The 15085-nt window shown below is 33.2% G+C and overlaps 1 protein-coding gene across 3 annotated transcripts in view; it reads right to left on the reverse strand.

Annotated features, from left to right (window-relative positions):
- Window positions 1–15085, reverse strand: part of LOC121385025 (nuclear receptor coactivator 6-like) — a 40210-nt gene that overhangs the window by 12346 nt on the left and 12779 nt on the right. For 2 of the 3 annotated variants that reach the window (XM_041515572.1, XM_041515564.1), the window contains exons 9-12: window positions 12061–12121; window positions 11720–11755; window positions 7251–7350; window positions 3119–3208 (exon numbers count right to left, since the gene is read on the reverse strand). In XM_041515572.1, the coding sequence (XP_041371506.1) occupies window positions 3119–3208; window positions 7251–7350; window positions 11720–11755; window positions 12061–12121 (287 nt within the window). The remainder of the gene's footprint in view (window positions 1–3118; window positions 3209–7250; window positions 7351–11719; window positions 11756–12060; window positions 12122–15085) is intronic. The other variant, XM_041515579.1, reaches the window with a different exon arrangement.

Consider the following 15085-nt stretch of genomic DNA (forward strand, 5'->3'; position numbering starts at 1 on the left):
AATTATTTTATAACTTGGGGGGTCGACTTATAAGAGGGTAAAAAAAATTCACCTAAAAATATTACTGTTTTGGGGATTATTTTACAAGTTTTATTGTTGAAGTATGCCATGTATTTATACTAAAATATGTTAATTTGACACATTTATTTTTTATAACCTTTTTTTTTTGGCATTAGAACGGTTTTGGTTATGCGAAAAGGCGTACGATCTCACTCACATGCCAAGACAACAGTCCACTTAGTTAAATTAACAGTCATCACTAATAGTAAAAATGTAAACAATACTAACTACCTGTTGCCCGAGTTTATTTTGAAATCTGGTCACTGGCATTAATGGTTGTTCAAACAATGTTTTGGCGGTGATTAACTTCATGAATATTACTGAGCTTTCCCTTAAAATAGACTGATCTCTGCAGTTCACTATCTAGAGCAATAGGGACACACATCATTTGGTACAAAAACCAGTGTACTTTCCAGAGTTATCCTCCTTACATGTATTAATATGGCGGCAAAACGTGATACTTTCAGTTTTATCGTAGTGATCTGTTGTCAGTGTTTATAAATAAAGTTGTTGTCTGTGCACAAAACCATCTGTACAGTACTATACAGTAACAGTCAAACAACTTTCAGTCTCTACTAAGGGAATATTTCGTTTTGATGCTATGTAATAATGATAGTTTGATTGGAATAGTCTGATTATATTGCGATGTACAAAACGTGAAAACCGAAGTTTGTAAAATAATTTGCTTTTGTTCAAATATTATTGTTCTCATGTGCTGAAAATAAGAAATATTTCAATATTTATAAGTAGTTTTTCATGGGTCGACTTATAAACGGGTCAATAAAAAAAATAAGTTTTCAGGGCTTGAAATTAGGGACTCGACTTACAGCCGAGATCGACTTACAGGCGAAGATATACGGTAGTACCAATGTGTCAAGTAGCCTTGTGCTTGAAACCTGTAAAAAAAAAAGTCCTCGAATTTTGTGCGAAACTAGGGTAGTCATAGACGCTACCTGTTATTTCAGAAACGAGCAGCTTGACCCCCATTTTTTTCTGATTCACTATAAGTGTAAGGGGTGGTAGTATTTATATCCGTGGCGTTTATGTCGGTTGATACGTTGCAGGTAGGAGTTTTAGCCACATGTTACTATTGTCGTCTATGGGATTTGATTTGGTAGTATACACCCTACACACCTGGGGGAGGGCACACCTATACACCTGTAACACACACACAAACACACAACACACACAGAGAGAGAGACAGAGAAATGAAAAGAAAGGAATATAACACTGGCTGTCCTACACACATGGAGGAGGGCACACCTGTACACCTGTAACACATACATACAATACAGAAAAATGAAAAGAAAGGAAGGTAACACTGGCTGTCCTAACACACATGGAAGAGGGCACACCTGTACACCTGTAACACATACACACAATACAATGAAAGGAATATAACATTAGCTGTCCTAATATTGGAGATGGGCACATGTGTACGCCTGTAAAACACACCTGTAAAACACACGTGCACATACACACACAGAGGAATATCACCACATATTTGACTGCTACTGAATAGCAGCCAGGATTATTTTATTCACTTTCCCAGACACGAGAACACATACCACAACCTTTGCTGTACCAGTCTTGGGGCACTGGCTGGGATGAGGGGAAAACCTAACATGTCAACTGATGACGATCAATCTTACAACTCAGGTGATTGATCTACCACTGGGCTATATCCCATGCCAGATGGGTAATGACATGTCAAGAAAAGAGATAGGCTAGTAAAAATCAATAATCTTGTACACAGGTGTGCAGTAAACAATGTGCTGGAGTGGATGGAATAGAAATAATTGCTTAAAGCCGCACACCCTAGTTCCATCCAGCGAAAATAAATTATAATTTGGTTAATCTACAAACCTGTAACACACTTAGATCACGTTTTTATCAAATGGAGTGAAAAAGCAGGTTTTATATCGATAAATACCATGGCAATCCCCATGTCCCAATTGCTTGAAATAATTTTGAAAGTTTGTATTCTGATGTCACCGGTAGATGTCGCTTGAAGCACAACAATGCCTACATCATGACAAATTTCACAGACTTGGAGTGCGTTCTTTTCACCTCTCCTGAACATGTTCCAACTGTTCTGTCCTGGTTGTATCCCCTCTCCAGATATCGTAGGACTTAGCAAAATTATTGGTTTTAAGGGTTTGTAACGTTTTGTATTGAGATACTTACTTGTCTGAACTTTATTGTTACTGAAAATGTTCACGAACTGTGAAGAAAAATCTCACAAATGAACAACAACAAATCGGATGTTGATTGCGTGAACCGTGTACGAGAAAACAAACCGAACCAAAATGATAACGGTCACGTGGTATACCAACGTCTGTGACATTGAAATGGAAATATCCCGTCTAAAAATAGATTAGACCATGTCTGCTCAACGTTTTTTTCTCAAACATGCGTCAGTTTTTCAGAAATACGAAAAATGCATTTTGTAGTATTACAAACACCAGGATTACCAGGATTACCAAAAAACAATTCAGGTGAATGGAAATGTATATTCTAAATAATAAACGGTAAGTAAAGTGCAATTTTATTTGTGAAAAAATGGATTTAATAGCGAAAAACAACGCTGTAATGGTTAACAACTAGCCGTAACAAGGGTGTGTCCCTTTAACACCATCATAGCTTATGTTAAACTACAGGTATGGCTATACAGTTTCTAAGAGAGAGAGAGAGAGAGAGAGAGAGAGAGAGAGAGAGAGAGAGAGAGAGAGAGAGAGAGAGAGAGAGAGAGAGAGAGAGAGAGAGAGCGAGAGAGCAAGAAAGACAGACAGACAGTGAGAGTAAAATGGAGAAAACAGTGAGAGATAAAGAGAGAGGGGGACAGAAAGAGAGAAGAGTGAAGAGAGAGAGAGAGAGAGAGAGAGAGAGAGAGAGAGAGAGAGAGAGAGAGACAGAGACAGAGACAGAGACATACAGACAGACATTGTGAGTGAGAGTGAGTGTTTGTGGAAATTAGCTACCTCATGAGACACTACTCTTGAATTGAAATAAACAGCATTAGGTGGAGAGATGCAATTCAAATCAAGCTATCATTTACCTGGATGGCCGACATGATGTTGTTGGCTGGTTATGTGTATTGGGCCCAGTCCTGGCTGTGTGGCCACAAGGTGACCTGGCAGTGACGCAGCTGAAGAACAAATACACACTGACAATAACAGAGGCAGTGACAAAACTGGAGGACAAGTATGTAAGTTTGCTTGTGACTGTAACACGGCTACCATAATCATGGTTTGTCACGAAAAGGTTTAATTTATATTTAGTACAACTGAAATCTTTCCCCAGTACCAGCAGTTCAACACAACCATACTCAACCACAGTCCTGCTCTGGCATTACATTACATAAATTAACGTTTTGTTTTGAGACACAAACAAAATTATGTAAATATTAACAGGTAACAAGGTTGACTATGATAATGATATCTATTTTTTTTATCATTTTTGAAAATTTTACTATGAGTATGAATGCAAAATGCAAATACACTCATATTTTTAAAAATTACACCAAATATGTGTACGGTATGTACTTCACAACAGGATCAATAATCGACAAAAAGAATGTTCTCAGTTTGTTTCCACTATGGTATGTTTCTAACTAATAGAGCCTTTTTAATAATTTCAATTACATATGAATGATATTTTCTTGTTTAGAAGATCAGTGGCTACATGTATATACCCTGTGTGTTTGTATCCTATCTAATATCGGTAGTAGCTCATACATCATTCCCTAGATGTATTTTTTCATACATCCATATTTATTGGAAGATAAATTCCCATTTGGGTTACTACAGACATTATGATGATCATAAACATATCTTATATATACAGACACTGATATTCTAAGCAAGAAAATGTATTTAAAATGTGATTATCGTTAGTAAAAGGGCTTTGTTATTTCAGAAACATCTTTAAAATGGCAGCAAATTAAGAACTGTCTCTTTAATATGGCTAAACTAAAAACAAATAAAAACAGTTACTGAATAAATCTTCACAAATAATGTACCTTAAATCAAAAGATATTGTAGTTTTACATTAAAAAAAACCCCAAATCCTGCTGGTATCTATGTGAAAGATTTCCCGCATATTATATAGGTATACAGACATTCCTCTTTTATAAACTAATGTGTGAACTGTTTGCTTACATAAGCTCATTCAGAACACCATATGTACAACTGTATAAACAAAATGGTCACATTTTGACATCTTAATATATTTTACTTCTTAGATGAATTTCTGATTCAGTGCATCACTTCCTACGTACTTTAGTGAAGATATATCATGCCATGTTCAGTAATCTACCACATTGTACCACTATTAAATCTCCGTAACACTATACATCATTAGTGTAAAGATGGAACCACAAACAACTGTCTTAAATTTATTATGTTTCGAAAGTGAGAGATCCTGTAATGTTAAGCTATTACATAAGTGAAAATTCCTGCAGCCATATCGTTATTGTTAAAACTTTTACAACCATCTGACAGACCAGTTCATTAGTCACATTTAACATTAAAGATATATTGGGTTACGGAGATTTTAATATTGTACTGCAAGTGGAAACAGGATTACTGAACATAATAAGATTGATAATAAGAATAACCAAGGCAAGTAGGATAACAAATGCATCTCGATTTTAGTGTTGAAAAAATAAATTTAAAAAAAGCGATAAAAGCAGCTAAAAGTGTAAAACCAAGCTGTGTTCCATCAGTTTAGCTGGAACATCTGGTGTCCGTTCCGAACGACCTTACGTATTATTGCGAGTCCCACAATTCTCAAGAGGAGTGCTTTCCTAATTCCAAACACCGGTAGATAACTAATTAACGATTATAATTTTGTGTGTTGCCAGTTTGTAATACTATACATGACAAAAAACTAATTCCTTCATATGACAAGTAGTATAAAACTTATTCAAAATGCAGCACAAAGTCAAGTAACGTTTTCTGTTGCAGCCTCATATAGGCTTACACCTGTTACTTGTTAGCCAATCCCAAAACAGCATATTTTATAGTAAATATATATTATTTGAACTAAATAAAAACTTATGTTTCTCTCAATCAATAAATGGAATTTATTGAAAATGTTCAAATGATTGTTAAAATATAAACTAGATGGACCTTAACTTGTTGCCAAACCCACATTAAGCAGCTATCTAAAATTCTAAAATTTGCAATTGCCCTGTTAAGATTGATACAAAACGTAATAACTTCACAGAGGATTAGCTTCTTTGGAACATTAAAAAATGGGATCCCAGAATAGGTGACTGCTTAAAGCAGGTTTTGGCTTTATGTTTCTAAAAGTCAAAGAAGTCATTTGGACAATGTCTTGTACATGTACAACTGGTCAAACAAAATGCCTCAAAAACTGGCTGAATGTGACTGCTTGATGTAAATAGAAAACCTAGCACAAACAATGATTATTATAATTGTTATTAACAGGCTTTCTGCCAGAAGGTACAGAGAGTCAACTTACGTACCCTAATTTTTTTTTAAATGAATGGATATATTTTTTATGGTATTTAATTTGATCATAGCAAGAGAACTTGGGGCCTAATTCACTAAACTCTCGCAACTTCGCGATTTCAAGCGCAATGCTAAAAGACTTGCAAAGAGGATGCTTTGTTGTCTCACAAAGCCTAAGAGACCATTGTGAATTAGGCCCCTGCTGTTTAAAATTTGTCAGAAGGCAGAGACTAATGAAGAGTCCAATTTCAAAACATTTCAAACCCATTACCACCAAGTATGGGTACGTATGGTCCGTTTTATTTTTATTACATCCCCTCAAATTACTTTCTAGCAGAAAGCCTGATTACATGTACCAGAAGATGACAGATGTAGACATGGTACAGTGCCAAACTGGTATTAAAATTACTCTCTGTTTTTAAATTCAAGCCCAAATTTGCCTGGTTTCAAATACACTAGTACAGCATGTACTCTGTATATCACAAAATATATAGATTATTTTTATTTATTTATATATACGCAAAAAAAAAGAAGCAAAAAAAAAAAGGTGTTCTACTTGTCTCAGCCAGTCATATTCTGACATAATTTATAAAACTCGCAAACTGATTCCATCAAGCAAACTTACAACTTGTCTGTAAAACACTAAATACTAACAACATCTATTTACACATTCATTTCAGCTTTCTACACATATATCCTTGCACACAAACAAACAACATAACACACACACTGTATCACAAACATAACATGAACTGTATTTAATTTAGTCATAGTTCTGCTGTAGTCCCTGTGAAGTGCAAGCAAATGATTACAAGAAAAAAAAAGCTTCTGCTTATTTTCATGTCAGTTTGTCTTCCTGTACCTAAAAGCATGCAATATGTAAAAAAAAAGAAAAAAAGAAAGAAATGTATTAAAAATGGCCAATCTAAAATGGCCTCAACAAGAAGAAGAAGAAAAGAGAGAAATATAGTCAACATTTTGCATTAAGCAGCCATTATATAGTAACAAATGAATTAACCACAAGGAGGCTGCTTAATACAAAGAACTCAAAAAGATCACATTTGGAAAAAAATAAACGTAGCCTCATCATGGTTTCAAGGTGATGGTCTGCTTAGCATGTCTGGCTATTTTTTTTTACAGCTGCATGATATCAGGTTTCTGATCTAAGAAATTCCACTGCACTATTCCAAGACGGTATCTGAAGATCAATGGAAATATCTTTTATCTTTGTAAACCAAAAGTTATAATTTGATACAACAGCAACATCTGAATACAAAAATATTTTATGAGTGGTATCTATTTCTGAAAATATCGGAAATTCTAATATCTAATAATTACAATATAAATAAAATAACGAACAATTGAAATTTCCATTCCCAGCAGCAAACCTAGATACAGACACACACAGATGAAAAAAACAAAACTCATTAAAACAACAAATAAATGGAATACAAGAATAGGAATAATAATAATAAAAAATAAAATAATAATAATAATAATAATAATAATCTGTATTAGCAGAACACGCTTCAAACCGGTTCATCCCCAAACTTCTGGGTCAAACTTCACCATATGGTAACCATGGCAATGAGAACGAGTCTCCGGAAAAGCCGATACTGTCGATTCATCAAGGAAGATGAGTCTCGAAAGCACTAAGCTGTCTGGGTGTGAAAAGAATAAAATAACCCTTCTTACACATTAGTGCAGACTTACTCTGCTGCTGAATGCCTGCTAGCATGGTCGCTGTAGCAGGGGATATAGTGGGCGGCATCGCAGCCAACACCTGCTGAAACTGGGCATACTCCTGCTGAACCTAGAAGATAACATACCACGGTGTGGGGTTACATGGCCGCACAGCCAAAAAACAAAGTAATATCAACAAGTACATATTAGAATAATTGCATCTGCCAAGCATGATATGGAATAAACGTCAAAGTTAATGGTCAGACATGCATTTTTTCTTCATGGTCTAAAAGCCAAGAATATTTATAAGATAATGTAGTATTATAAACATTTTCAATACAAAGAAACTTAAAACTGTGGGGTTCAGCAACCATGTATATTTTTAGTTTTTCCCCTTAATATTAGAAACACATCACCTAATATGTCGGCTTAGAAATATAACGTAGAGGTATAAATGAAAAAAGAAGGAATACATGTCACAGTGATCTAGTGAAGGTACACAACACACCACCATCCCAAGTTGTACTTGCATACAAGGTTTCATGATCCTATATGAATTAATCGAAAGATATGCTCCAGAAATGAAAAGTTTATGGATGGTTGGACGTCGTCATACCATAATAATAATAATAATATGAAAAGTAAAAAAATACTTAGAGTGTCAATAAAATAACAAATTCAGTTTAGTGAAACAGAGAAAAAACAGGGTCTACTCTGCTTGAATAAGCAATAAAATGGTCTGTCCCTTATCCTAATGGCAGGACAACACTTCACATGCATTTAACAGGTCTGTTTGGTTGAATACTAATAACAAGAAAAAGACCAAGCCAAATTAAATACACATCCATCAGGTTTCTTTGTGTCACACAAGCATTAGCACACACTCGCCTCATACATGGCCCAAAGATTTCAAACAAAGATCAAAATTGGTCAATGTTTCTACACTTGCCTTTTATCATATTTGTAATTTTGTCTCATAATCGTACACTTCCAACCAAAAAGTATGGATTAGTGGAAGCACAGAATCAACTACAAAATTAGAAGGCTCCTGACAGGTGTTGTTGAAATGTGTGGAACTGCTCGCCTTGTTTGAACATTATCAACCTGATTATTAACTGCAGCACAACTCTGGCCATTTCCAAATGGACTAGACTGTATATATTGTCATATTTCAACTTATGTCTGAGTGACAATAACTTCCAGGCCCTAATCTAGCAGGCAAAATGAATGTTTTCTTTGCCAAAGTCTGCTTTGCTGAATTATTAGCGGTAGTGAGAAGTCGAAGTCGACGTAATATTTTGGACCTAATCCGATTTCAAAAACAAAATCACACAAGAGCCCAACTTGTTTAAGTGTCATAACTCACTTGGCACGTTTTCTGTCCGTGTTTTTACTTTAGCAACATGAAGCATCGAAGCATGATGCGCTATTTGCAGTGACTAGTCAAAGCTACATTCATTTCGGTGATGCCAAAAATGACTAATTATTACTTTAATTTAAATACCAAGAGTATAATGAACGAGAAACATGGCGAAATGTTAAATAAATGTTTAAGACGCTTATTTTTATCAAAATTCTCCCTTTACTTCTACTTTTTGAATACTAGATTAGGGCCTGACTCCAAGTGATGTATTTCTAGTGTGTTAAGGGGAATTTCTGTTCTTTTATCACACTGATATGATGAGAAAATTTATAATCATAGTACAAAGAGCTTTAGAACTATTTAGAACTATCTTTACAGCTGGTTATGAATACTGAGTCAATGCTTAGCAGATTTTCTTTAAGATAAACAAAACAATAAAATCAATATAATTATTAATAAATTCAAAGACGACAACAACTAAAAATATGCCATACACACCTACGAGACACAAAAAGATCTTTGTTATTTCAAAAGATATATTTAAAATTAAAAAAAAAATTAAAAACATTTTAACATTAATTTCAAATCAGCATGTCGGATTAAATCAAAACTTTTTTGATGCTTGGTCACAAAGGATAGAAAGTGAGGAAGTGCTGCTGCGATATAGTTTATTACTACTGAAAATTTTTATATGCACTTTTCCAAAGAGGACAGTACATACCACAGCCTTTGATATATCAATTATAGGTGAGATGTTTCGTTCCATTCTCACAAACTATAAGCCCTAGATCAATGAAACTTCGTTTATAGAACTTTGCATCTACATGTATGAATGTTCACCTCAAACCCATATTAAAAAAAATACTTAAAATCTCAAACTAACCTGATAACCCAATTTTTAATACATCAACTTTTTGGATGTACATGTAATTTGAATGCAAATTCATTTTGATAATATGAAACAAATAACTCCATAGCTTAATGTCATGATATCAATGACTACATTATAAATCACTCACCTACTGTTTTTCTTTTATTATTTTGTAAAAAACAATTCCCCAAAGAAATATTTAAGGGTTAGCAGTTTAATTATGACTATATTTTAATATTTTGTTTGGGTAAGAAAAGAAAGAAGAAAAAAAGCCTATCAAATAGCAAACAGTATTTTTTATTCACCTTAAAATACTGCCTTTTGTTACTATGACATGCACACATATAATCACTGAACCCCCCACACCCCACAATACACAACATGAATACTGTACGTACCTAATCTAAAAGTATTTAAATGTACAATACTGATCTGCACATATCAGAAACTTACCTACCATTAATTGAATGGACAAACAGCTTTAATATTTTTCTTTCCTTGTGGGTAAATTTGTCATCTTTTACTGTACACTCCATTATTTAATAATTTGCGTAAAAAGAGATATGTCCAAAAATAAATAACAGCTTTTCATTTTGATTTGATTTGATAAGTGATGTAAAACAACACCTAAATGGAAAGTTGTAATGAATATGCATGATATATCCATGTTAGAAGTTTATCCATGAAATTGAGTACATAAAAATTAATTCTGGTTAAATAAGTGACAAAATGGTGTAAATACAAGCTGATTTCCAGTCAACTAAGTTACAGGAGTCACTTTAGAACAAACCTTTTGTGCATAACCTAACACCATTCTAATATTGCTGGAATCCACTCTATGGGTGAACTATTCGGTCACTTATTTTTTAGAACTTCAGGCTTAAGATGAAAGGTATTTTTTTAATGTTTTCTTTTTGAAATTTGACTTGGATGTCCAACTTGGAACACTCGGTAATGTTTTATATAAAACTAGCAAGTTTTTGTTTCATCTTCACAAACATAATTTTTTCTATACAATAAAAGGAATTTTCACGGAAAAACACTTTTGTTAAAGAGACCAAATGAACACACATCCTGAAATCACAACACAAATCTTAACGATCCAAATGCAAGATATGTAAAAGATTAAAATGTTACGATAGAGTTGGCACAAAATATATTCCCTATTACTATACTACGTATCTCCAAATTGACCACATACCCTCATCAACATATTGTGTAGACATTAATACAAAACATTTAACAACTAAAATCATTCCAGAATAACGATTTTAAAACCATGTATTAATATATTTATGTACTAGAATAAATTTGAAAACATTCAATTATTACAGAGCTGCCAACATATTGTGGTATCAACATGTACTCACGGTCAAATTAACAGAATGATTGTAAATGCAAACACATTTATTGTCTTGACTTTTATCATACTTTTAATCAGATGCTGTTATTTTAACATTAAAGCCTTACTTTCCAAATGATACATGTGAAACACAGACATCGGTGTGTTTAAAAAATGCAGTCAGACAAAATTACTGCTGGTTAGATGATGCTTTTTCTTTAACCTTCTGACGACATCACGCAACTCAACACACTGTACACTGTATACAGTGCATTATCCAATTCATATTTCCAGCTCTTTTGCACACAACACTCACCGGATTAATAACAGACCAACAGGAACAAATGCCCATAAGTAAACGCGACTTTTTCTATTTTTTGCTTAATTTTAATCAACATTAACTGATCTAAAATATCATAAAAAGTAGAAAAACTCACAAAAATAAACCAAACCAATTCAAATATAAACTTTATTTTATGTATTCATGAACATTTTAAGTGAAAATATGTGAAGTTAAAAATTTGTACCCCCTCAAAGTGGCTTTTGTCAAAAATTAATTCAGTAGTCAGAAGGTTAAAGTATTTTTAAAAAAATAAACAAAGTAACATTTAATGAAAAATACATTTACTTGAGATCAAACACGTGATTTGAAATAAAGCGTTGGTTTGAGTAAATTTATATTTAAGAAGTTTTATTAGTTATCTGTTATGCCTTTACTTATGCACCACTATTTAATTTTTTATTATATAATATGTTTATATTCCTTGCTTTTGCTCACAAAATACTGGAATTTTCTGTAATAACTTTTTCAAGATATTACGCAATGATTTTCATACAGTATTGTTTTAGCAGAAATACATGCACTACAATTGTAGTAGTTAGCAGCTCTGTGTAACTAATTTAATACTGCTTATCTATAACACCTTCGAGTTGCACGAACAGAAACAATGGCTACCAATCTGCAAAGGAAATGTCATTATTTTGATATACATGGATATCATTTAACACTGAAGAAGTCCAAGAAAGCTTTATTTGTTGAAAGCTAAGATAAAAAGAACTAGCTATGATAAATTTAATAGATAATTATAATATAATATATGAAAATCACATGCAATTTTGCTTTTAAATGTTATCAATAAAGTTAATATATGTATATTGAATGGAAAATGAAATAATGTCAGACAGACTTGTACTCATGTTGTGGTTGTTGTTATTGTTGTTTTGTGCATGTAACAAAGGATATATTAAAACTGATTACACATACCGTTTGGATAAGGTTCTCGGCTAACTGTTTGGCCTGCTGAAGTCCCATAATAGTCGGATGTCTGAAAATAAATTATTAAATTTTACACTCACATATCAAATACTAGAACAGCTGTGCATCAACACGTCAGCAGCACGTTGTATAACACAGGCATTTAGGTCTAACATAATGGTAATTGTTACAGCACATTAAACTAACAAAGTACGGATTAAGAGTATAGTCTGTACTGAAAAATATTTGTATTATGTCCACTGTGAAGAATATATTATCTTTAAAGAAAAATACTAAGAGACCATTTACAGTTATTACCATTATTAATAAAAACACTTTTTGGCTACCTCAAGTCCTCCTAAAATTGGATATAAAAATGCACCAGGTATAATATGATATACTGTAAATCATGAAATTAATGCGAGCAAGTAATTAATGCGAAAAATGCGGCGAACACATCGACGCAATAATAACTTGACGTATTTTGTTTAAACTCATTCCCAATACAAAAAATGTGCAGGATTTTACTATAATACTTCTAAATAAAATTAAACTTTTATAATATAAAGATAAAATTAACATATTTGAGTATAAAATACTCAGGCATACTTCCACAACGTAGAATTTTTTGTTGAATTTTTTTTACCCTCTTAAAATACAATTTTTGTTTTTGTTAAACGTCTTTTTGTGAATACTTCAAGAATCTTTCTTTCGTTTCGATGTTGCCATTCTATTTTCACTTTCCTGGAATATCATAGCGGTTATATAATACAGTGATGTTCCAAATGTTTTGTTTTTAAAAAGCTGATTTTACGATGTGAGTATTTTTCAAATTTTCTTACACTTCTGGATTACTGTATTAGAGGGGATGATTTTCCGTTTCAGATTTTGACACATTCCGTTTCAGATTTTTGCAAATTTTTCTCCGTTTTTGTATTCAATTAGTGTCATGTTTTATTGTTATAAACTATATACATTTGTTTTATTGTTCCAGCTCTGAGCTGGTTTGCTACTGCTATTTTTTAAAATACCTGTAAAAAAAAAAAAAAATTGAAACAAACTTTAAAAAAAAGAAGTGTATAAACCGCACCACTTGGTTCCCACCTTCATCCGTAAAAATAAACCGCACCTTTAAATAAGCCGCGGTTAAAACAAAGCCACAAACTTAATTACGGTTAATTATTGTTTGTATTTAATAATAATAAAGAGATCCATTCTCCCTTAAATTCAAACAATAAATAATTGTTGATTGTGTGGCTTTCAGTTTCATTTCATCTGATGGATTATGGGTAAATTTAATTTATAAACGAAACACACCGTTGACAAACCCCACTATTTTCACGAAAATATGAACAAGAACTTTGGTAATGCATTGTTCGTAATCTTACATTAGTTGCCAAAAAATATGTATAAATAAATAAATACATGACAACATTTTATTAGTTCCAGTATGATTACAAAGCGTGAACCAAAAAACCCCCAAAACAAATGGGCACACGTAAGAATTGCTAGTACTCGCTCGATTACACATTGTTGCTTTGTAACCTAACTAGCGTGCCGTGTGCACAAATTATATATTCAAACGAGGTCGGGTCAAGCCAGTGGTAGTGAACCCATTTTAATTAGATTATAGTGAACCGAAACTAAGCACTGTTCTGTCGATCGTTTAAAGTTTCGACATTATTTTATAACTTAAAAAAAAAATTTGCCTAGAATTATATATTCAGAGCTGGTTTAAGGATCAGCGGGGCCTGTAACACAAATAATAGCTGGGCCCAATTCCCAAAATATATATTTTGCAACCCCCTCGGGGAGAGGTGAAAAATGACCTGGGGGAAATGTACACAATGCCTCACCGTGGGACCCCCTGAACCGCAGGGTCTGTAGCACGTGCTACATGTGTTACAATAATAAACCGGTGAGAAGAAAAGTAAAATGCTATTTTTGTGTGCAATTTAGAAAACAATCGGTTCAGAAATAAATAACGTGTAGTAAATTCTGTAGCATGAAAAAAGGCGATCTCCGTGGGATGGACTATAAATGTGAAATGTTTTCGTACAGATTAACGAATATGCCCGAAGTTTTACGAAATTATGTTTTCCAAAGAAAGCCTTGTGTAAATTGGCTATGCTGATGAATCGTAATAAGTATTATTGAAAAATATCGAAATTGAACGTACTAGAAATCTCATTATATAATCAACATTCTAAAATTGTATTAGTGCATGTTTATTTTTATATTTCAAGTTAAATTTCACTGTGTAAAGTGACACGGGTAAACAGTCACATGCTTTGTTCCAAGCTTACGGCAATTAAGTGTAACTTCCGAGAATTAAGGGTTCTGAAAATATTTAGGCATACAGTGCACTCCAGGAATGTTCGCATACCAAAACACTATGCGAATATTATCAATATTGAATCTTAAAACTACCAAAAATATTTATTATGGTGCTTGTGCCAGAAATACAACTTTTGAAGGTTATTTTTTAAAAATTGCAAATTCCGTTTCAGTTACTAAATTCTGCGATTCGGTCCGTCTTTCCGTGATCGCGGAATACTGTATACATTTAAACTGTTTTGAACATTTGTAAAATTATAATCAACAAATTTTATTACTAAATATATTCCGTTAAAAATGAAACAGTAGAAAATTATATAATTGTAACCAACAATCCGTGCGTATTTCTTCCAACCATTTGGCTCGACTCTATACATGGCATTTAATTCAGACTGGTCGCAAGTTGTCACCGTTGCAATATATCGCATTTGTTAACGTCTATTCCTGTGCTGCGCATCAAGTGTATAAAATCAGTCTAAAACATTTGTTAGAATAATACATCTGCGTTCGCGTGAAATATTGTGTCCTGTAACAGCGACCCGTTTACCTTTTATTCCAACTGGTGGATTAATTAGAAGCAATCACCACACAAAAGTGTGAGGCATACCCGTAACAATAAGGTGTAGTTATACTAATTACACTACTTTAAGTAATTAGGGCTTCTTGGTCGACCCACCATGCAATTAGCTTCAGGTTA

This window comes from Gigantopelta aegis, chromosome 2, assembly GCF_016097555.1.
Source record: "Gigantopelta aegis isolate Gae_Host chromosome 2, Gae_host_genome, whole genome shotgun sequence".
Taxonomy (NCBI): Eukaryota; Metazoa; Mollusca; class Gastropoda; order Neomphalida; family Peltospiridae; genus Gigantopelta; species Gigantopelta aegis.